Source organism: Erythrolamprus reginae, chromosome 3 (assembly GCF_031021105.1).
Source record: "Erythrolamprus reginae isolate rEryReg1 chromosome 3, rEryReg1.hap1, whole genome shotgun sequence".
In the NCBI taxonomy this organism is placed as follows: domain Eukaryota; kingdom Metazoa; phylum Chordata; class Lepidosauria; order Squamata; family Dipsadidae; genus Erythrolamprus; species Erythrolamprus reginae.
In genome coordinates this window covers 24211922-24236529 of record NC_091952.1, presented here as the reverse complement: position 1 = coordinate 24236529, position 24608 = coordinate 24211922, and the positions used below count along the sequence as shown (strand labels likewise).

Sequence of the window (24608 nt, the reverse complement as noted above, 5' to 3'; positions counted from 1 at the left end):
TGTTGCATATTTCAAGCAGAAATTCCAACAATAGGTGTGACAGTTGTTGTTGTTGGCTGTGGGTGATACATGGCCTACTGAATACGAGCTATGGGTCCCATGGTGGCAATCACTCTAGGATTAAGCTCATGATAACTTTGTAATCTATATCAGACTTTTCCTTCCTACTGTGTTTAGCAAACTCAGGAACCCAACGAAACCTTTAAGGAGGTTAGAACACCCATGCAATATAGTTAGTCCTTGACTTATGAACACAATTGATACCAGAATTTCCATTGCTAAGCAAGGCAATTAAAGGAGTCACACCGAATTTTATAATCATTTTTGCCATGGTAGTTAAGTGAACCATGGAGTTTGTTTGTTTGTTTGTTTGTTTGTTTGTTTGTTTGTTTGTTTATTTATTTATTTATTTATTTATTTATTTATTTATTTATTTTTTATTATTTATTTATTTATTTATTTATTTATTTATTTATTTATTTATTTATTTATTTATTAAATTTGTATGCCGCTCTTCCCCTGGGTCCCACCAGATGACATTGTTTAGTCGATGGGACCCAGAGAAGGCCAACTCTGTGGGAATTAACCGGTCCTGGGATTCATGCAGCAGAAGGGGGTCCCGGAGATATTCTGGTCCGATGCCATGAAGGGCTTTATAGGTCATAACCAACACTTTGAATTGTGACCGGAAACTGATCGGCAACCAATGCAGACTGCGGAGTGTTGGTGAAACATGGGGATACTTGGGAAAGCCCATGATTGCTCTCGCAGCTGCATTCTGCACGATCTGAAGTTTCCGAACACTTTTCATAGGTAGCCCCATGTAGAGAGCGTTACAGTAGTCGAGCCTCGAGGTGATGAGGGCATGAGTGACTGTGAGCAGTGAGTCCCGGTCCAGATAGGGCCGCAACTGGTGCACCAGGTGAACCTGGGCAAATTCCCCCCTCGCCACAGCTGAAAGATGTTTCTCTAATGTGAGCTGTGGTTCGAGGAGGACACCCAAGTTGTGGACCCTCTCTGAGGGGGTCAGTAATTCTCCCCCCCCAGGGTAATGGACGGACAGATGGAATTGTCTTTGGGAGGCAAAACCCACAGCTACTCCATCTTATCAGGGTTGAGTTTGAGTCTGTGAACCATGCGGTAAGAGGTAGTATTCACTTACTTTCCCTGCGGGTTCGCAAATGTGAACGCACGTCCATGCACACTTGCTTTGGTCATGCCTTCTGCACATGTGCACGACTTTACGTGCATCACTTTGCTCATGTGCACAGCTTTCATGCATGAATGTGACTTCAAACTGTGCCTAAATAGGACAGCATAGTGCTGAAGCAGGTGGGCAAAGATAGTTACTACCAGTTCACCCGAACTGGTACGAACCAGCTGAATACCACATTTACATGGGGTCATTAAGCAAATCTGCTTTCCCCATTGAATTTGCTTGCCAGAAGTTAGCTGGGAAAGTCTCAGGATGCTGCAACCATCATAAATACTGTATATTTGCCTGTTACCAAGAGCCCAATTTTTGATTATACAACCTTGGGGATGCTGTGACAATCAATTGTATCACAGTTGTAACTTTGAATGGTTACTAAACAAATTGGTTGAAAGTGGAAAACTACCTGTGTGGAGCTAAAAATGAACTCAGATAATTTAATTTAAAACCAAGATTCTAGTTCATAAGATTAGAAAGACACACTGTAGAAAAATATAAATGATTTTGGGAAAAGAGTTGATTCTTTAATCAAGATGTACTTTTATTTCTGGGTTCCTAGGTTACCAATTTTTAAAACATTTTCCACTTACCACTACTACTGTGTGAATAAAAAAACATTTATTATGTGAATATGTACCATAAATAGCTCTCAAAGGAGTTGAATTATTAAACCCCTGCACTTTGCCCATCTACCCATATTTTTCCCTAGAATAACAATGTATTTTTTGTTCTTGAGACAATAATTTTCCTCGTATGCAAACAACATTCATTTATGGAAAATATTTCCATTTGCATTTATACTATTGATTTTTATGGTAAACAGTGTACCTAAGCTTGCTTGAGAGAGAGGCTTAATGGAAGAGTTATTGAAGTAACATGAATTTAATTTAAATAAGTAAGTAAGTAAGGGAGGGAGGGAGGAAAAAGGAAGGGAAGGGGGGAGGAGGGAGGGAGGGAGGGAGGAAGGGAGGAAAAAGGAAGTGAAGGGGAGGGAGGGAGGCAGGAAGGGAGGTAGGGAGGAAGGAAAGAAGGAAGGAAGGAAGGAAGGAAAAAGGAAGGGGAGGGGAGGGAGGAAGGGAGGGAGGGAGGAAGGAAGGGAGGAAGGAAAAAGGAAGGGAAGTGGAGGGAGGGAGGCAGGAAGGGAGGTAGGGAGGAAGGGAGGAAGAAAGGAAGGGAGGAAGGAAGGAGAGAAAAAGGGAGGGAAGGGGAGGGAGGGAGGCAGGAAGGGAGGGAGGGAGGGAGGAAGGGAGGAAGGGAGGAAGGAAGGAAGGAAGGAAGGAAGGAAAAAGGAAGGGAAGGGGAGGGAGGGAGGAAGGGAGGAAGGGAGGAAGGGAGGAAGGGAGGAAAGGAGGAAGGGAGGAAGGGAGGAAGGGAGGAAGGGAGGAAGGGAGGAAGGGAGGAAGGGAGGAAGGGAGGAAGGGAGGAAGGGAGGAAGGGAGGAAGGGAGGAAGGGAGGAAGGGAGGAAGGGAGGAAGGGAGGAAGGGAGGAAGGGAGGAAGGGAGGAAGGGAGGAAGGGAGGAAGGGAGGAAGGGAGGAAGGGAGGAAGGGAGGAAGGGAGGAAGGGAGGAAGGGAGGAAGGGAGGAAGGGAGGAAGGGAGGAAGGGAGGAAGGGAGGAAGGGAGGAAGGGAGGAAGGGAGGAAGGGAGGAAGGGAGGAAGGGAGGAAGGGAGGAAGGGAGGAAGGGAGGAAGGGAGGAAGGGAGGTCATCCATTGGTTTTCATTGTTACTGAAAATGGACAGCCCTCGTAATTCCCTGCCTCAAAACATCAGGCTGATGAATCTCCTAAGAATCCTCAGAATAGTTTGTTGTTGCTCTTTAACTAGACTTCTGTTGCCAATCTCCCAGTTGGCTTTCTTTGTCGCAGGAAAGCCGCAGAAAGTTTGCCAAGATGAAAACATTCTTTCCACTGTTCTTGCAAATGTGCCACATATCATAAATGCAGGCTATCTCAATTCTATGGGAAACTTGGAGAAGAGGGGGGGGGAGAAAAATTAAAAAGGAAAACTTCCAAGGGAGTTGTTTCAAAAGAAGTGACTTAATCCAATTTCATCCAAATTAAGAAAATGCCTTTGAAAGTAAATAGAGAGATGTCAACGTGAATCCTGCAAATCTTGAGAGAGTAATTTTTATTTTTTTTAAAAAAAGGTCACTTTGCTCCGATAACATTTATAGAACCAAATATTTGCAGAAAGAAAAGATGAGATCTAAAAGTCCGGCTAAATCAGAACTGCCTAAATCAGAACCCCTAACCCCCAACATTTCTTCCTTAGACTCTCCACGATTGACCTCTCCAGGTTCCTAAGAGGCCAGTAAGGGGCGTATATAAGTGCACTGGTGTGCCTTTCGTCCCCTGTCCAATTGTCTTTCCTTTCTCTCACTTATCATATATATTTTCTTTCTTTCATATATCCTCTCCTCTAAGTTCACTTTACCCTTATATATATTACTACATGTCTATTTTTTCTTCCTATGTATTTGTGTATTGGACAAATGAATAAATAAAAAATAAATAAATAAATAAAATAAATACTTCAGACCACAGGGTTACTACATGCACCACTCCCTTCCCAACGTAGTTACCCAGATACTGAGCTCCCACATGTCATTCAAAGATTCAGGTGTGGTCCTGAGGACAAATTAGGCAGTTCTGATTTACCCTAATTGATAGCAGCTTTCCAGAGTTTCAGACCAAAGACTTTCTTAGGGATGTCTGAGATGTTTTTGTAATCCTCCCTCATTGTTGGAGTCAAGCAATGTTTCCCCTTTATGTTGCTTTGGCAACAAATCATCTCCTTTTTCATCAAGGGTCATCATGGTTGCTCTTGACAAATCATTGAGTTCTGTGAGCATGCCAATACTTCCATCTTGTTCAAACATCTTATCTTGCAGCCCTTCAAGGAAAATGGTTTCGTTTACACCATATTGCTACCAGATTTCTGAAGAGATTTACACAAAGAAAATTCCTTTGGAGACATGATTCATCACAAATAGCCAGCCGCAGGTAGACCTTCCCCATCTGTCTTAAATCAACACCACCTGATTTAAGAGCAAAATGCTAAACAAAATCTAATTTAGACAAAAGTTGATTGATAGGTCAAGGTTGCAAATACAGAGTGAGTAGTTGGGAAAAGCTCAACGAACATGGCATAGGTGAACAAATTCCATACTGAGACTATAAAATGAACATGGATATTTTCATGTAATTGCTATGAGTTAATCTCAGACAAGAGAGTCAGATGGTGTCCAGCAGGTTCTGACCAATTTTGGTAGTGGAAATTTTGAGTAGCTCAGAGAACTGGTAATGGAAATTTTGAGTAGTTCAGAGAACTGGTAGTGGAAATTTTGAGTAATTCAGAGAACTGGTAGTGGAAATTTTGAGTAGCTCAGAGAACTGGTAGTGGAAATTTTGAGCAATTCAGAGAACTGGTAGTGGAAATTTTGAGCAGTTCAGAGAACTGGTAGTGGAAAGTTTGAGTAGCTCAGAGAACTGGTAGTGGAAATTTTGAGTAGTTCAGAGAACTGGTAATGGAAATTTTGAGTAGTTCAGAGAACTGGTAGTGGAAACTTTGAGTAATTCAGAGAACTGGTAGTGGAAATTTTGAGTAGCTCAGAGAACTGGTAGTGGAAATTTTGAGCAATTCAGAGAACTGGTAGTGGAAATTTTGAGCAGTTCAGAGAACTGGTAGTGGAAATTTTGAGTAGCTCAGAGAACTGGTAGTGGAAATTTTGAGTAGTTCAGAGAACTGGTAATGGAAATTTTGAGTAGTTCAGAGAACTGGTAGTGGAAATTTTGAGTAATTCAGAGAACTGGTAGTGGAAATTTTGAGTAGCTCAGAGAACTGGTAGTGGAAATTTTGAGCAATTCAGAGAACTGGTAGTGGAAATTTTGAGCAGTTCAGAGAACTGGTAGTGGAAAGTTTGAGTAGCTCAGAGAACTGGTAGTGGAAATTTTGAGTAGTTCAGAGAACTGGTAATGGAAATTTTGAGTAGTTCAGAGAACTGGTAGTGGAAACTTTGAGTAGCTCAGAGAATTGGTAGTGGAAATTTTGAGTAGTTCAGAGAACTGGTAGTGGAAATTTTGAGTAGTTCAGAGAACTGGTAGTGGAAATTTTGAGTAGCTCAGAGAACTGGTAATGGAAATTTTGAGCAATTCAGAGAACTGGTAGTGGAAATTTTGAGTAGTTCAGAGAACTGGTAGTGGAATTTTGAGTAGTTCAGAGAACTGGTAGTAAAATTTTTGAGTAGTTCGGAGAACTGGTAAATACCACCTCTGACTGGCCTCTCTGTCTTCCAAGTCACAGCTGATCAGGGGGAAATGGGAATTTTGCGGTAACCTTCCCGTGGAGTGGGGAGGGAATGGAGATTTTACAGTATCCTTCCCTTACCACGCCCACAAAGCCATGTCTACAAAGCCACGCCCACAGAACAGGTAGTATAGATTTTTGAATCCCACCACTGAAGAGAGTGTTTACTTTTTGCTTCCCATACAGGCAGCTTCTTAGTACATTACTTTATGATCACCCCGATTTTATAATCCTCACCTTTTCAATTATGAAGCAGCACATCCCTCAAGACCCATGATGGGGAATACAACATCTCTACTCAAATCGGTTCTTATTTCTCTGCAGCTGCTAATCTCCTTGGAGCTTTGAGATGCCTTATGGCTAGCAACCACCAACTCAAGGGACTACAGTTAGAGGGAGAGACCGATGATCTAACTAATAATGCCGCTATCTCAGTGAGTTTTCTCCTGGGATTGATGACTACACCTCCAGTCCCCAAATGGTTTGCTAGTAATGAGAATCCCTGTTTGTAAAGATACAACTGTCTAAAAACCTATACATACTGTTGTGGAAAATTGTAGAGCTGCACCTCTTTTTCAATTCAAGAGATAATAAATGCCTTTTGATCTTACAATCATGCTCACATGACCCCTATCCCCATTCATCGAGTATAAGGAATGACAGGTCTGATAAACTATACTGCTCAAAAAGATAAAGGGAACACTCAAATAACACATCCTAGATCTGAATGAATGAAATATTCTCATTGAATACTCTCACTGTATTTTAATGGGGTCTGCCATTCCTCTCTAGCCAGTTTGCTGTTCATTAAATCTACACTGCTCAAAATAAATAAATAAAGGGAACACTTAAACAACACATTATAACTCCAAGTAAATCAAATGTCTGTGAAATCAAACTGCCCACTAAGAAGCAACACTGATTGACAATGAATTTCACATACTGTTGTGCACATTCAACTTTGTACAGAACAAAGTATTCAATAAGAATATTTCATTCATTCAGATCTAGTGTGTGTGATTGCGAGACAATCATGGGCCTTCCCAGATACGCCCATGTTTTGTCAATACTCCGGGGCCTGCACTGGTTGCCGATTAGTTTCTGGACACAATTCAAAGTGTTGGTAATGACCTATGAAGCCCTACATAGCATTGGACCAGAATACCTATGGGACCGCCTTCTGCTGCAAGAATCCCAGTGGCCGATTAGGTCTCATAGAGTTGGCCTTCTCCAGGTCCCGTCGACTAAACAATGTCATCTGGTGGGACCCAGGGGAAGAGCCTTCTCTGTGGTGGCCCTGGCCCTCTGGAATCAACTCCCTCTGGAGATTCGAACTGCCCCCACCCTCCTCGCCTTCCGCAAGACTCTGAAGACCTATCTATGTCTCCAGGCATAGGGTAATTGATGAATACCCTTTTTGGCCAATAAAATTTATGTGCGGTTATGATTGGGTAGTATTGACTGTTTTTAAATGATAGTGGGTTTTTAGCTTTAGTTTTAATTATTGGATTTGTATTGCATTGTTTATTGTTGTTGTGAGCCACCCCGAGTCTTCAGAGAGGGGCGGCATACAAATCTAATAAATTATTACTATTATTATTACTATTATTATTATCATCATCATCATCATCATTATTATTTGAGTGTTTCCTTTATTTTTTTTTGAGCAGTGTACTTACAGCATTGTTGTAAGAAACATTATCAATAGTAAGAGTAAGGAGAAAATTTGCATGTTTGGTGAACAATCTTAAAATGTGGATTATGTGATAGGCTGAAGGGATCAGAGGTAATTTTCTGCTGGTTCAGACTGGTTCAGATGAACTGGTAGTGGTGATCTGCAGGTGATCACCCTGCCCACCTGCCCTGGCTCTGTTGTCCTATTTCTGCATGTTTTGAAGCCTTGTGCATGTGTGCAAGCTGTGCATGCTCACATTTGCAACCGGTAAGGAAGGTAAGTGAATACCACATCTGGAAGGGATGCATATAATCTCCCGGAAGAGGGATTATAAGGTTGTAATTATCTGCTAAAGAAAAAGGGGGAAGTCATCTTTTATAACATTTCTTCCTTCTTTCCCTGAGGCTTTTCTTTTGCTTTATGTAAAATTCTTACTAAACATAAATAAATGTTTAAAAAGAATGTCAGTCAAAGCACCAAGGCGCATACTGATACGATTAAACCATGAGACCAAGAATTGTCCAAATGGGTCCACGTTTGTAATTTACGGTACACGTTATATGTACGTGTTTGAAGAAATGGTTGAATTCTTCATACAACTTACAATCAGCAGGTAGATTAACTAAAGGAAATGGCCATGGAAAGAGGCAATCCAACTTTGATACCACATGCAAACCATAAGCAGCAACACATTGCCACCAACACACTTATACATTGACTTATCAGGATGCCACAGAAATAGAACACAAAAGTATATAGACCTTGTCCTCATCAAAAAAAAAGCAAAAAAAAAAAAAAGCAAACCCCAACTGACAATAAAACTTTCCCAGATGATTCAATTGCAGACCTAACACCATTTTAGCAGGGTGCAACTCCAATGCAGATGTATCTTAGGGAAAGCATTTTGCTGTGATCAAAAGCCACAGAGTAGATCTTTCAAAGCCTCCTTTCTCAGGTGGTTTATTGTTACACTAAAATGTAGTGTATTGTACACTAATATCAGTCATACAACAAAAGATGTAAAAATGATTCATTAAACTATGAAATCCCCAAACCACTGAGAAAGCTCAAGTTATTAACAAAAATGCGCTACAGGATGAGAAAAGATGCTCACGAGTGTAAGTTCTCCAAAAATGACTAAGCCTCCTTTGAGAGGCTAGAATGAGGCCACACTACAAATCCCCGATTCATCAAATGATGAGGACCTGTCAAGGTTTTTTATCCTTGTCCTATCTTAAGAGCAGACAAACTAGCATATTTAAGAGGAAGCTCACCTACCGGAAAGCCCAGTTCATTGTTCCCATGGTAAACATGACGAAAGAGTACAATACACTTACTCTATTGTTTAGATAGTAGATGTTTAGTGGAAATCCCTCTTTCCAACTCCCGCCCCCTTTTTTCCCTCTTGAATTGCGGCTGATCCTAAAGTCTTTTGAAATGCCGCTTGGAATTATAAGATGATTTCACAGTGAGAATTGGAAAAGTCTTCATTTTTTAGTATCAGGCAATCTTAGAGGCATGTGCACAAAGTCATACTGAGCTATCTATTCTGCTACATTTGCACATTCTTTTATAAGTTGATGAGTTTTCAACATCCCTCTGTTAATGGTTCGATACGAAGTTCGTCTTCAAGTTCATAAGATAAATAAGGATACATAGCATAGGATCAAAGCCCAAGCCCTTACATTGGTTAATTAAGGACAAAAAACAGGAAGTAAAGAAGGTGGTGTTTTGCCTTTGGCAAGAGCTTAGCCTGTGTTGGTTATGACCTTTAAAGCCCTACATGGCACTGGACCAGAGTATCTCCAGAACCGCCTGCTACCGCACGAATCCCAGCGGCCGATAAGGTCCCACAGAGTTGGCCTTCTCCGGGTCCCGTCGACAAAACAATGTCGTTTGGCAGGCCCCAGGGGAAGAGCCTTCTCTGTGGCAGCCCCAGCCCTCTGGAATCAACTCTCCCCCGGAGACCAGAACTGCTCCCACCCTCCTTGTCTTTCGTAAATTACTCAAGACCCACCTATATCGCCAGGCATGGGGGAACTGAGACTCCTCCCTAGGCTTTTATATGTTATGTTTGGTATGTATGTGTTGTTTGGTTTTAAATGAGGGGTTTTATATGGGTTTCTTTTTAATATTAGATTTGTTCTTTGACATTGTTTTTACTATTGTTGTGATCCGCCCCAAGTCTTCAGAGAGGGGCAGTATACAAATCTAATTAATAATAATAATAATAATAATAATAATAATAATAATAATAATAATAATAATAAGGTTCTCCAGATTTACATGCAGTCTCTGAATTAATAGCAATAGCACTTAGACTTATATACCACTTCACAGTGCTTTTACAGCCCTCTCTTAAGTAATTTACAGAATCAGCATATTGCCCACAACAATCTGGGACCTCAGTTTACCCACCTCAGAAGGATGGAAGGTTGAGTCAACCTTGAGCCGGTGGTGAGATTTGAACTGCTGAACCACAGCTAACAGTTAGCTGAAATAGCTTGCAGTGCTGCACCCTAATCACTGTGCCATCCCGGCTCTTAAGAACAAGTTGTGTTCCCTAACTCTGTCTTTAACTTTGACTTCGTATTTAAGTCAGAACCTGTACTTACAAACAGACTGCCTGTTACTACAGATAGCTGATGGTATTTTCCCCTCATCAACTGAAGCCTGTTTTCAGTTATTATCAGCATATAAACACTGCATTGCTTTCAATGCTTTCAATGCTTCATTGACTGAAGAAAGAAGAAAGCAATCTACCATTTTGAATAACAGGGAGTATGTTTGCATCTACGGGTTGTCCCTATGTCAAGCGGTTCTAATCTTGGACTGTCTGTATTTCAGTCCTGTAAAACAGCGGCCCATAACCTTTCAGGCACCAGGAACCAATTTTGTGAAGGATGGTTTTTCGATGGACTGGGGAGGGGGGTATCTTCCCACGCTGTCTTGGATCTAATGCATGGGACTTTGGAGGGGCTTGAGTGGCCCATTTCCTAGGTGGATTGTGGACCAGTGCCAGGCTGTGGTCTAGGGCAGTGTTTCCCAACCTTGGCAACTTGAAGATATTTGGACTTCAACTCCCAGATTTCCCCAGCCAGCGAATGCTGGCTGGGGAATTCTGGGAGTTGAAGTCCAGATACCTTCAAGTTGCCAAGGTTGGGAAACACTGGTCTAGGGTTTGGGGACCTCTGTTGTAAAGTTATGGGTTTCAGAAACAATGTTACCAAAAATAATAAAATTACCAGAAAAGTATGACTTACAGCATTCAATGGGGTTGGATGCAACTTGCAAAGAAACTATCCGGCCACTAGATTCAGGGATGTGCACACGAAACACCAATCGCACACGAGTATTCTTTCGGCCAATATCAGTTTCTCCTTTCCGTAATTCAATGTCTGCATTCCTCAGCTTGAGAATTCCTGCGCAGTCAATGCTATGAAACAAACAAATAACTCAGTAATCCTCGTCGAGTAACATCAGTAATTTTACCCTCAATTGCATTTGCAAACTAAGCATTCTCTGCTCCAGAAATTTTTTTTTTTTTTGTTTCTCTGATTATGATTACAGATTTAATGGTCCAGGTATGCTTGGCTTCTTTCTATGCAATCTCAACAAGGGGATGGCTGATTCTCTATCTTCCCTGGGGGAAAATGGCCCACTGTACCATAGCAAAAGTATAGATTTAAACGTACGTTTGTTAGCTTACAACCCTGTCAATCAAACAAGGGTTCCAAAGCAGGTAAGTGCAAGTAATTCTAGCTGTCTTATTCATGAAATTATACAGAAACATAGAAGACTGACGGCAGAAAAAGACCTCATGGTCCATCTAGTCTGCCCTTATACTATTTCCTGTATTTTATCTTAGGATGGATATATGTTTATCCCAGGCATGTTTAAATTCAGTTACTGTGGATTTACCAACCACGTCTGCTGGAAGTTTGTTCCAAGGATCTACTACTCTTTCAGTGAAATAATATTTTCTCATGTTGCTTTTGATCTTTCCCCCAACTAACTTCAGATTGTGTCCCCTTGTTCTTGTGTTCACTTTCCTATTAAAAACACTTCCCTCCTGAACCTTATTTAACCCTTTAATATATTTAAATGTTTCGATCATGTCCCCCCTTTTCCTTCTGTCCTCCAAACTATACAGACTGAGTTCATTAAGTCTTTCCTGATACGTTTTATGCTTAAGACCTTCCACCATTCTTGTAGCCCGTCTTTGGACCGTTCAGTATATAAATTCTTTATATACTCCTAATCTGGAAATCAGATTATACCAATGGACCACTCTGATAGTGCTGGCTGATACAAACATTCTTAAGTCTACAACTCTCCATTATTCTAGGACAGTGATAGAAGAGGACTCTTTCTATACTCCTCTGAATTATTCTACCACTGAACTCCAGTACATGTAAATTCCATGGTAAAGCACATTTATTTACACATGAAAGTTTTGTCTACAAATTAAATAAAGGCATCTTTTACATTCACCGTGTTAAGTTCTCCTCTGTTGATATCTTACAACATTTTGTAATATAGAACCTTACGTTGCTTTCATGTTGTTTTTTGGCTCCAGAGGGATTTCCAGCACTTTGGTGTTGCCAACTATTTTCTCATAGCTGGTGGTAGTGACTGTTTTCCCTGTGATGCGATGGACTTGGTAAAACGCATGTGGTTTAAGAATCCTCTCATCTGCTGTTCCAATGAAGATCTGAAGGCCCAAGGGCTTGTGGTCCACATAACCATGAAGCTGGCAACAGAACAAACCATTTACACGATTATCTCAATGACAAATAGAGCAAGAATTGAAATATCTTAGCAGCATCAGATAAAGAACACAAAAAGCTTATAATAGCTCATCTTATTCCCTGTGATGAATAAGAATCACCTCAAGATAAACAAGCAGGACATTTTTTATAACTTAGAAAGATGGCCCTTTTCCTTTTTCTCCAGACTAAAATAGTTTTGCATTCAAAGAACATGGGTAAATTAACTGTAATGAAGAATATTGAGCAATTATATTATTATCTCTTGCGGCTTTGTTTTGTAAGAATGAAATATGACTGTTCCCAATTATTTTCCAAAAAGGAGATATGCGATAGTTCCAATAGGAACTGCTTTAAAGTTTCCAACTTTATGTTACTCGGTAAAATGTTTGCTCTTAGCATCTTTGCAGTATTCATAATTGGGATGTAAACTTATTAAGCTGCACAGAATCATCAACCATTTTTAAAGTGTCTTTCGAAATAAAAATGATTTGCCTAGATTCCGTTTCACTTAGAAACCTCTGCACTAAATGTGTATATGATTATAGGGGTAGAGAGTGAAGCCACTGTATCAAAGGGGAAAAGAAAGTAGCTGTAACTTCCCTATTGTGAGAAAAAGAACATTGAATGTACACAGAATTATTATGATTGTTAAACATAAGAGTCTAAGCATTGGTAAAAGTGAAAGCATCAGTGAAATTGAGAAAGAGAGAAAAAAGCTCGGACTACAATTATTAGTCAGCTAATGGCTACAATTCATTAATCAAAGACATTTTGCTCATCTAAAAAAGAAACCAGAATCAGTCAGATTATAACCGTTATAGATCTTGATTAGCATTTCCAGGCTTCATTGTGGGCATTTTGTCACAACCACATTGGTGAATATGCCTCCAGTACTCAAAACAGCAGAAGAGCAATTTTTTAAAAATTATATTTTAAAACCACCAAAACCACCCAGTAGCTGAAACTCTCAGGGTAGATTACAGCAAAGCACACCAAAAATACAATTTGAATAAAAACATATACAATAAGATGCAAAATAGAAACATCAGATAAACTGGACTGATCACTAACATGTGTTTACAGTGTTCCAGGATTTTATTATTCCATGCTGCAGAATTCTGGAAGCTGAAGTCCACACATCTTAAAGTTGACAGGCTTGAGAAAACCTATTTTATAAGATAGCCTTCATTGTCACTTTTTTCTGTGATCACACTGGAACACATTAAAGATGAACTTCTTAATGTTACATGTAGAGATTCTGGGTAAGGCTCTTACAATACCTGTCCGGTGCTGCAGCAGGGCCAGGGAGACACGACCTCCGGCGTAGCCGCCATCTTGTGGGCCAAGATCTCGCGAGATTTCGCGAGATCTCGGCCATTTCCTGGTGCATCGGCCATGGCCGATGACGTTGTCGGGGGCAGAGCCTGCCAGCCCTATAAAAAGGGCTGTGCAGGCTTGGGGCCTCCTTTTCGCCCCACGACAACAGAGCGAACACCCACCCGCCCTCCCTATCTTTCAGTGTGCCACTGTGGGGTTGCCCTTAGGGGGCCGAATAGGAATTTTTGGCGGTCTCGGTATTTTCTGCGACTGTTTTTTCACCTATTCCACACTGCGGTGACGGACATGCGGTTAGGGAGTGCTTCGCACCCTGCTTAGGCTAATTGGCTTACCTTTGGTCATTTTGGTAGGCAGGTTAGGGGCGGAAAACTGGGTGGTGTTTAGCAACTGCGTGTTCTCCATTGGACATCTTTGGCGATGGTTGACAGGTTCTCTCCAAAGGCTCATGGTGGCTAGCCGACCTGAGCAATTGGGGGGAACCTGTCTTTGGGTCCCGCCCATTTCTTAGACGGCGAGACCTCCCACATGCAGGTGCATGGCAGAGACCTAGGTGAGGGTGGGGCCCTTCACCTGGGTCAGCATGGAGCTATGCCCATAAGTTGCCCCGGAGGTTTTTCTGACGTCATTTTCCACCCCGGAAGCAATTGTTTGACCCTGCGGGTCCTTGTTTAGGGTTATAGTTAAATTTATGCTAATTTGATGAATAAATTATGCAAATTTAATTAATAAAAATGACCCATTTTAAATCCAGCTCTTTGTGTCCGTGTCGTTACTCCGCCTCTGCTGCAAAAAGCAGACTCCCTTCCTCCCTTGCAGCCCGAGCCAAAATGGCCACAGAAGGCATCATCCAGTAACCAGAGAGAAGAGGTCAGCATGGTGAAATGGCCAAATGAAAGCAGATGCAGTGCCAGACTGCACCATCCCCACGTCATTGGTGAGCCATCACAAAATATACACATGACAAAATTTGAGTCAAGAGAAAAAGGCAAAACACCCTAAAACTCAACTGCTCAAGTCATGTACACAAGCTGCTTAGGGCTAGAGATGAAATAAAATTTGCATCGGAGGACATATTGTCTGAAAATTGTGAGTATTGGCAGACCCGGGATGGCACAGCTGGTAGTTGTACTGCTGGCCACTGAAGCTGACTGTAGATCTGCAGGTCAGCGGTTCAAATCTCATCACCGGCTCAAGGTTGACTCAGCCTTCCATCCTTCCGAGATGGGTAAAATGAGGACCCGAATTGTGGGAGCAATATGCTGGCTCTGTTAATAAGTGCTATTGCTAACATGTTGTAAGCCGCCCTGAGTCTACGGAGAGGGGCGGCATAAAAATTGAATTAATTAATTAATTAATTAATTAATTAATTGATTGATTAATTAATTAATTTAGGGACATTTGCCACAGTCACCTTGCCGCAGTCAATTCACTGTAGGACAACTAGCTGAGACTGACTCTAGGATAGGATGGAATGGGATGGGATAGAATAGGATAGAATAGGATAGAACAGGATAGAATAGAATAACAGAGTTGGAAGGAACCTTGGTGGTCTTCTAGTCTAACCCACTGCTCAGGCAGGAAACGCTATACCATTTCAGACAAATGGTTACCCAATCTCCATAAAAACTTGTTGGAACATTCACAACTTCTGGAGGCAAATTGTTCTACTGATTAATTAATTTTCAGGAAATTTATCCTTAGTTCTAAGTTGCTTCTCTCCTTGATTAGTTTCCATCTATTGCTTCTTTTCCTGCCCTCAGATGCTTTGGAGAATTGTCTGACTCCCACTTCTTTGTGGCAGCTCCTGAGATATTGGAACACTGCTATCACGTCACCCTGGTCCTTCTTTTAATTAAAGTAGAGTTAACAAATTCTAGCAACTGTTCTCTATATGTTTTAGCTTCCAGACCCCTAATCATCTTTGTTGCTCTTCTCTGCACTCTTTCTAGAGTCTCAACATCTTTTTTACATCATGGTACACGACAACTCACAGTGGGACAATCCACATATGATAACTCAACACAAGAAATGTTATACACCACTATTTCTTCAACATTATTTCCATTTTTGTCAATGGAAATAATGCCGAAGAAATAGTGGCAAATAATAATTATTGTGTTAAATTATTCTAGGTGGATTGTCCTATGTCAAGTTGGCTTCAACAAGTTGTCTCATTCCCTGAATAGAGCCAGTATTTACAAACCTTAAATCAGAATTAAAATATTCCCAAATATCATTGCACTAAGACATTGGAAAGAGACACATTATGAAGCAAAAATTGAATTCTCATAAACAAATGCTGGGTTGACATCTGAAAAATTGAATCTCTCGATTGTTTTCCTGAAGAAAATTGTTGCTTCTTTTTCCTTTCTGGCAAAACAATAACAACAGCAAAACACTTTCAAGACAGGACATTTAGAATCTTTCTTATAATGCAAGGAAAATTTTCAAAGCTAACTCTGAAGGCTTAGTCTCAAAAGGTAAGGCATCGACTGAATGCTTAGCCAAAGATTTTAGTAGTTTACATTTCCAGTTTACAGAGCATTTCCTGCTTTTCAATAGCTGGAAATAATCTAGTTGAAAGAGAAATAATCTGTAATTATGATTAGATCAAAACCAAGGAAGGTGTGTGTGTGTGTTATTTATCATGTGGGTGTACTATATATAAATACAAAACACAGACCATACCTATATCCAGAGAAGAGATGCTTATATTTGTAAATAAAATAAATAAGTAAATAAAATTTCTGCATAGCAAAAGTAAACGCAGCTTATAATGCAAGAAAATAAGACTGCAGTAAATATGAGTTAAACATAGCATTATAGTTGCAAAACCTAGTCACAAATCAGGGCCCATAACACCCTATTCAATCATAGTTTTTTTGTCTTGCTTTTTCCTTGCAGAGAATTAAAAAAAACAGACTGGGAATAGTGATGGACGTGTCAAGTACCCATGAATATATATTTCAAAATCTAGGTAATGTACAGTATTTATGGTGTCAAGTTATGGAGGCTCAGAAAAGAATATACATCTTGCTTTCTGAGACAGGCTCTATTCAAAGCCACACGTACACCCAAAGGCAACTCCATACTAAAGACTGATGAATGAAATCCAAAATATATTTCAAGCATTATGATGTTCCAATATTTTCTATAAGTCGGTTCTTCTCTAGAACATGTTTGTCCAACAATAATAGGAACGATGACTCAAAAGTCAGAGATGATAAGCTTTTCGGCTGTAAATCTGACATCCTGGGGTTTGAGACCCGAGCGCCACATGATGAGGTGGGTTTTCCCATTTTTTGTCCCAGCTCCTGCCCATCTAGGAATTCGTAACTGTGCAAGTAAATAAATACCATATTTTTGGAGTATAAGACACACCTTTCCCTCCCTAAAAGAAGCTTAAAATTCAGGTGCCTCTTATACTCTAAATGTAGCTTTCTCGAAGCTTTTTCCCCCCAGCCCTAACCAGGTGCTAATGATCTTCCCAGCTCTTATCCACTTGCAAGTTCTTTCATTGTTACTCTCTAGGAAGAATGTTTTTCAAGCCATAAGTCTTAGCAGGGTTCTTTTTCATTGCTCTACTTGCTTCGAATGTTTCTTTTTAGCCCTAACCAGGTGCTAATAATTTTTCCAGCTCTTACTGGCTTGCAAGCTCTTTCATTGTTGCTCTCTCCAAATAAGGTTTTTAAAGCCCTAACCAGGGGATATAATAATGTGCTGAAGCTGACCAGACTAAGGACACTGTCCAGATGAATACCTGGTAAGCAGATTCTTTTCCCTATTTTCCTTCCCCAAAACTAAGGTGCGTCTTATACTCCAGTGCGTCTTATACTCCAGAAAATATGGTAGGTACCACACTGGTAGGATAGTGTGGATATGTAGTCATGCTGGACTCATGACCATGAAAGTGTCTTTGGACAATGCTCAACTGAGAAAGATAGATGAACACTGTTCACCTAGAATTGATGTAACTGGAAAGGGGCAACCTTTACTTTTACGTTTAGTATGCAACATCTCTACATGGCAGTGGACCAGAGTACCTTCGGGACCACCTGCTACCGCACGAATCCCAGCGATCGATAAGGTCCCACAGAGTTGGCCTTCTTCAGGTCCCATCGACTAAACAATGTCGTTTGGCAGGCCCCAGGGGAAGAGCCTTCTCTGTGGCGGCCCCGGCCCTCTGGAACCAACTCTCCCCGGAGATTAGAACTGCCCCCACCCTCCTTGTCTTTCGTAAACTACTCAAGACTGGCTACTCAAGACTTATACCGCCAGGCATGGGGGAGTTGAGGCACCTTTTCCCCAGGCTTTTTTATACTTTGTTTTATGGTTGGTATGAATGTGCTGTTTGGTTTTTTAAATAATGATAGGGTTTTATATGTTTTTAATATTAGATTTGTTCCATTACTATTTTGTTTTTTATTACTGTTGTGAGCCGCCCCGATTCTTCGGAGAGGGACGGCATACAAATCTAATAAATAATAATAATAATAATAATAATAATAACAACAACAACAACAACAACAACAACAACAACATCTATTTGGATCTCAACGCTAAGTTGAATCCATAGTTCCCTTTAAGCTGAGCAGTGAGCAATCGCTCACTTAAAAATCATCATCAACTCAGAGTTTTCCAAACCTGCCCAGAAGCCGAGAGGGAAAGAGTGAGAGGGAAGGAGAGATAGAGGAAGAGAGAGAAACAGATAGAAAAAAGAGAGGAAGGAAAAGAGAAAGAAAAAGAATGGGAGTAAGGAAGAGAGAAAGAAAATCAAAATCTAGTTTGAAGCTAGTTCAACTATTTAAGTGGCATTTTGATATTGATAGAGTTATAGACACACAGTACAGTACAGTATTTTATTTTGAAATTCTCTGAGGCAAAACAGGGTGGGTTATTTGTTTGTTTGTTTGTTTGTTTGTTTGTTTGCTTGCTTGTTTGTTTGTTTGTTTGTTTGTTTATTTATTTATTTATTTATTATTTTTGTGCTGCCCAGTCCCGAAGGGACTGCTGCTCAGACACTATACTTTTCCGCCCACCCCCCCAAAAAAAATTAGAGGGAACACTGGTTGAATCTAGTGTATCCTGACATCTGTACCAGATTCCAAAATGATTGCTTTCTCTCTCCCTTGGCCTTGATCTATACTTAGAAGAAGCCCCTCATATGACACTACTCTGACATAGCGTGCAGCTGATCTCCTGAAGAAACCCAACCATTGTTATTCAACAGCCTCTCACTGCTGCTTTGCACTACACTATGTTGGTTTGACAACATAGAACAGATTGACAGGAGACCTTTTTCTAAGACTTCCCATTAAAATATGGAGCAAGCCCTGCAAAACAAGATTACATAGAGCTGTCAAGTGATTTAACACTGAGTGCGAGGACTTTTTTGCTGTTGATCTACTGTGAAATGCAGTCACACTTTGCGTGTTCTGTAGAAAAGTTCTGAGAGGATGCACAAATAACTTGTGCTTCCTGTCTCTCCCAGGTTTTGAGAAATGACAGGAAATGCTCGCACCCATCCTTTGCGTGAAGCTCAGAAACAGAGGAAGAGGAAGCACAGGTCAATCACAGAAAAAGGTACACCATTATGGGCCTAAATATTGTCTCACTCCAAGTACAATTCTGGTACAGGAAGAAGATGAGGTTGTCTAGGAGTGGCGTCTCTTATTTTAAATGTCACTTTCAGGTTGAGCGAATTTGCAAGATGTGCAACCTTAAAAGCCCCAAACTACCCAAATAAACAATACAACAGAATATTAGGAAATTTATTAACCTTTCTTTAATGTGAATCTATGATCCTGGTAAAGCTGAGGGCAGTAATGGGCTGCTGCCTCAATTGGGGGGGGGTGTAGTACGTTTATACACTATTTATTGAATGCTTAATAGTTTTTTTTAATTGTCCTTTCTTCTCTAGTACCTTAGTATGATCCTTAATTACTTTTAAAATAGGAAATAATTAAACGCTTTAATCATTTTAATCATTATCTAGAACTGACCTTTATAGCAATTAAAGAAAATTGAGCTACTTGCCTATTTTGTTATCGTACTGAACCTTGTGGGTTCAGTACAAAACCTTAAAATTTTACTGTGCTCCTCAACAAATAATGCTGTCTATCATTTGTTCTTTTGTGGCTATTCAAATAAGGTGACTTAATCAACTGAAAAAGAGTCCAAGCACCTATTTGAAATCTTATCTTGGTCGGTAAGCCACTCCCACCTGGTCACATGACCATCAAACCATACTCACAAAGTAAGCCACGCCCACAGTGTGGCAGTAAAATGTTTGGCAGCCCATCAGTAGCTGAGGAGCAATCTATTGCGCCGGAGGCCGAATAAGAACAGCTGGATTTAAATGAGTCACTTTATTAAAGTTAAATGAACTTTATCTGATCTACCTGGCTAACCATATGCTTAAGGTAGTGTAAATCACATTCAACATCTCCTTTCTCTTAGAAATTAAGAATAGCGCATTCAGTCCCAACTCTTGCTGATGTTACGAATTGCCTCCCTCAAACGTTTCTTAAAAAGCCTTTCCACAAAGATCTGAATGAGAGAAGTGTGTGGGAAAGGGGCAAATGCTATGCTTGCAGACACATCAAAAGTGAGAAAGCCACTTCTTAGCCTTGGAAGTACAGAGACCATACAAAACCTAAAGTTGTCTGACCAAGAACTCTAAAAACACTTTCAAGCCACATATGCAGTAACAACCATAATGTGTTATTAGCTCTTCGAAAAACCTAAAGTCACATGAGCCAAAATGAAGGTTTATAAACAATATATTACAGATTTTGAGGTTGGGAATAGCTTCTAGTTTAGAACTTCCTAAGCAAAAGGAAGTCTTGTGTATTAGTGTTCAAATAACACAACAGAAAGAGACAAAAGGCCCCCAGAAGGGAAAGTTTAGTAGCCACCAAAAATAAATAAAAGAGAGATACAAGATTCCAAGAGAGAGATAAAAGACTGACCAAAAAAACCCAACCAATAAGTGATGGAATTTTAGAAAGATTAAGAGAGGATGGATAGTGGGAAAATATATTAATAAAATGGAAAAATAACACAACTCCAATAAGTTCAGGTTAGTAGATGGTAATTTAAGGTTGGGCAATTTAACTGTAGTATTAATACTAACTGTGTTAAAATATATTGTGAATTTAAAATATTGACTGGAAATGGTGGAAATTTTGAGATACACTCCTGTGATGGATTGAATATTGTTAATGATTGGTGTTATTAGTAATCCTGAACATGTTTCTCTGAAAATAAGACCCTGTCTTATATTTTTTTTGAACCCTGAAATAAGCGCTTGGCCTTATAACATGTGCTCAAAAGCCCGATTGGGCTTATTATCAGGGGATGTCTCATTTTGGGGAAAACAGTAGATATTTGGAATATTGATGCTATGGTGGAATGATGAATGATGTTTACAATATTGACTGATAACATTTACTAAGGGGTAACAAATATAGGGTGCAAAGAAATGTTACATTTAAATGAATTAAAGGGAAAATGTAAAAGGAATATGAAATGAGACTAGTATTACTAAAAGTTAGAATATTAGAACTGTACATACTATTTGTATTATTGTTGTTAACAGTGTATAGAAAAGACTTGATCCAATCAATGAATATGTGTGTGTACAGTGGTACCTCTATTTACGAACTTAATTTGTTCCGTGACCAGATTCTTAAGTAGAAGAGTTTGTAAGAAAAAGCAATTTTTCCCATAGGAATCAATGTAAAAGCAAATAATGCTTGTGATTGGGGAAACCACAGGGAGGGTGGAGGCCCTGTTTCCTCATAGGAGATTCGTAGAGAGGCCCCGTGGAGGCTTCTCCCCACCTTTTCTGGCTCTGTTTCCTCCCAGGAGATTCCTAGAGAGGCCCCACAGAGGTTTCTCCCTTCCTTTTCCGGTTACAGTTTCAGAGACTCGGGTTTGTAAGTAGAAAATGGTTCTTGAGAAGAGGCAAAAAAATCTTGAACACCAGGTTCTTATCTAGAAAAGTTCGTAAGTAGAGGTGTTCTTAGATAGAGGTACCACACTGTATATGTATACTGGAAAGAAATAAAAAAATATTTTTAAAAAATAACTTCCTAATTTGTCCCCCCCTCCCCCAAAATTAACAACTTGACTTAAGGAACTCCAAGGTGCAAGAAAAAAGACCCTCAAAAACTTTGAATTTTCAGTTCTTCCTCAAATGATTATCTACCACCAGAAATTTTTAAAAAATTGACAACACACATTACAAATCCCCTCCCCCAAATGAAGCAGAACACTCCATAAAATACATGTTTGGATTAAAAATGGTTTCCTACTGTTTTGACACTGATGGTGACAGGCCAAAACAAAACTTTATCAAATGAAATATGTATTTAAACAAACTAGTTTTTAAAATGTTCATGGCAATCTTTCTTTACGCAAATATTTATGTATCCTGTATGCGGCATATGTTTGGAGGAAGTAAAAGGAGCCCTGGGTTTATTTACAAAGTGAGCTGAGCATAAAAACGTTCAGTAAAGAATAACAGCAGCTTTTGAATTGGATTTCATTACGTGAAGTATAACAGAGCCAGAATTCCTGTGCAGACTCCAGACCAGAGAATATCTCTTTCATTATTAACACTCACAATTACAAATCAAGCCATTCTATATTTCTCACATCACTGAAAATTGAAAGCAGATGAATCTACCGCATAGCCAACCATCGAGCTGAAAGGGAACTTGATGGTCTAAGACACGGTAAATTTGTTTTCAATTACTTGGTCCACATTTTTATAATATAAAAAAATCTTGATTAAACTGTACAAAGCAAGCAGGGCAAGGAGATCAGAGAAGAGAAACATTAAGTTAATAGCATCTATGGCTTTTTTTTTTTTAAAAAAAAGAGGTTTCTTTTTCTTTGTTCTCTATTTTAACAGTCAGCAGGAGGTATCTCTGCCTGGATTAATCCACCACCACCATCACTACCTAACCCTTCCACCACCCCCCACAAGAAAAAGACCACATGCAATTTCTAGATTGGCTGGCAGTGTTCCACAGTCTGCTTAATGAAGAAGAACCCATGAGATACGCAGTCTTTTGAACCCCTTTTGCAGTCACAAATCTAGCATTAAATATTCAAAGGCTGAAAAAAACCCCATTTATTTATGTATTTATTTATTTATACATACATACATGCATACATACTTCTATGCTGCCCAATCTCGAAAGACTCAGGGCGTCTTACAACAATATAAAATACAAAAACAATAAAAAGAAGTTGAATGTGCAATCTAAAACTATAAAACCCTACTTAAAACCCGTAATTAAACTATCCAGACTGAAATAAAGGGAGCCTGAGCGCTCGGAATTCAACAGGCTTATTTTTGCAAGCAGTTAATACAATGTCTCTCCAGCCGCTACAAAGTAAAAGGTGCCGAATGACAAACGGCGCCGGGCTGCTGTCTTTATACTCTTGGTTTTCCCGCCTAAGCTCTAACTGACAGCCCGGCAAAATCTCCCGCTCGATCCCAACAGCCAATGAAATTCAAACATTCAAATTCAACTACAGTATTTATATTTATGTCATTGCATATTCAACACAGACAACATGCATGCATACCATCAATTTCGAAAGGCCAGGAGAGTGGGGGGCGGTGCACATCTCTGCATGGAGTTGGTTCAAGAGGACCGGAGCCACAATAGAGAAGACCCTTCCCCATGGCCCCGCAAGTTGCCTGGCCAAGTAACCCAGAGAAGGCCAATTCTATGCAATCTATTTGGTTGCATAGGTGAAGGCCAACTTTGGGTGATCAAATCGGTCGCACCGTTCTAATCAGTCGCATGGAATGACATGGGGACAAGCCTGCAGGTTGTATTTCTGCAAATAACCTCATTAACTTGGTACACATGTACTAACAGACTGGATTTGCCCACAAAAATGTGCATTTCGTCATTAAACCAGCATAAGAGTTTGTGGTTTATGATTCATAAAATCTCTTTTGGCTTCTCCCAGACCAAGTTCTCTTTTATGATAAATAACTTTTTATAAAATATTTAAAATGTTTTTTTTCAAATTCTGAATGATTTAAAAAAAATACATATGACATTCCTACTTAAAAACTTCCTGCGTTCTGTGCAAAGAGGAACTCTGGGAGCATCTATTTGAGGAAATAGGCAGTTTTGGATTGTCCTCAAGTGAGAGAGAGTGAAATGATGACTTCAAGATCTCGGCGTCTAAGAGCTTCCCTAAAATCATTCTTTTCAAATTCTAATCCTGTTATCTCAAAGCAGTACACGACACGATAGCAATATTCTAATATTTGAGAGGCTGCCACATAGAAGAGGGGAGTCAACCTATTCTCCAAAGCACCTGAGGGCAGGACAAGAAGCAATGGATGGAAACTAATCAAGGAGAGAAGCAACTTGGAATTAAGGAGAAACTTCCTAATAGTGAGAACAATCAACCAGTGGAACAGCTTGCTTTCAGAAACCGTGGGTGCTCCATCACTGGAGATTTTTAGGAAGAGACTATACAGTCACATATCTAAAATGGTATAGGTCAGTGATGGGCAAACTTTTTTTTTGCTCGGATGCCAAAAGGGCGCATTTGCGATAGCACATTCTCGTGCCCACATCCATAATACAATTTATTTTATTTATTTATTTATTAGATTTGTATGCCGCCCCTCACCGAAGACTCGGAGCGGCTCACAACAGGAACACAAAATACAAATCCAATGATTAAAAAAAGCAGAACAGTTAAAAAAGCCCTTGATTAAAAACATTCATGCAACCCAAACAAACCATACATAAAACGGAGCGGCCAAGGGGAATCAATTTCCCCAGGCCTGGCAGCAAAGGTGGGTTTTTAGGAGTTTGCGAAAGGCAAGGAGGGTGGGGGCGGTCCTGATCTCCGAGGGGAGTTGATTCCAGAGGGTTGGGGCCACCACAGAGAAGGCTCTTCCCCTCGGTCCCACCAGATGGCATTGTTTTGTCGACGGGACCCGGAGAAAGCCAAGTCTGTGGGACCTAATTAGTCGCTGGCGATCCCGAAGATATTCTGGTCCGATGCCCCGTGCATATGCACACTCCCCCCTACTCACTGCCCTCCATGTGTATGCACATAGGCCTCACTGAAGCCTCCGGACTTCTCATAGGCCCATTGAGTCGTTTTTCACCCTCCCCAGGCTTGAGGAAATCCTCAGGAGCCTGTGGATGGTAAAAAACGTGCCCAATGGGCCTACTGGAAGTACGTTCCAGTAGGCTGTTGGGTCTGTTTTTCATCGTTGCAACTTTTGAACGGTCACTAAATGAATTGTTG

At 40.2% G+C, this 24608-nt stretch overlaps 1 protein-coding gene across 5 annotated transcripts in view; it reads right to left on the bottom strand.

The window, feature by feature from the left end:
* The window catches only part of NFATC2 (nuclear factor of activated T cells 2), a 239644-nt gene that overhangs the window by 135789 nt on the left and 79247 nt on the right, over positions 1 to 24608 (bottom strand). For all 5 annotated transcript variants that reach the window (XM_070744612.1, XM_070744611.1, XM_070744608.1 and 2 more), the window contains exons 4-5: positions 11745 to 11947; positions 10458 to 10630 (exon numbers count right to left, since the gene is read on the bottom strand). In XM_070744612.1, the coding sequence (XP_070600713.1) occupies positions 10458 to 10630; positions 11745 to 11947 (376 nt within the window). The remainder of the gene's footprint in view (positions 1 to 10457; positions 10631 to 11744; positions 11948 to 24608) is intronic.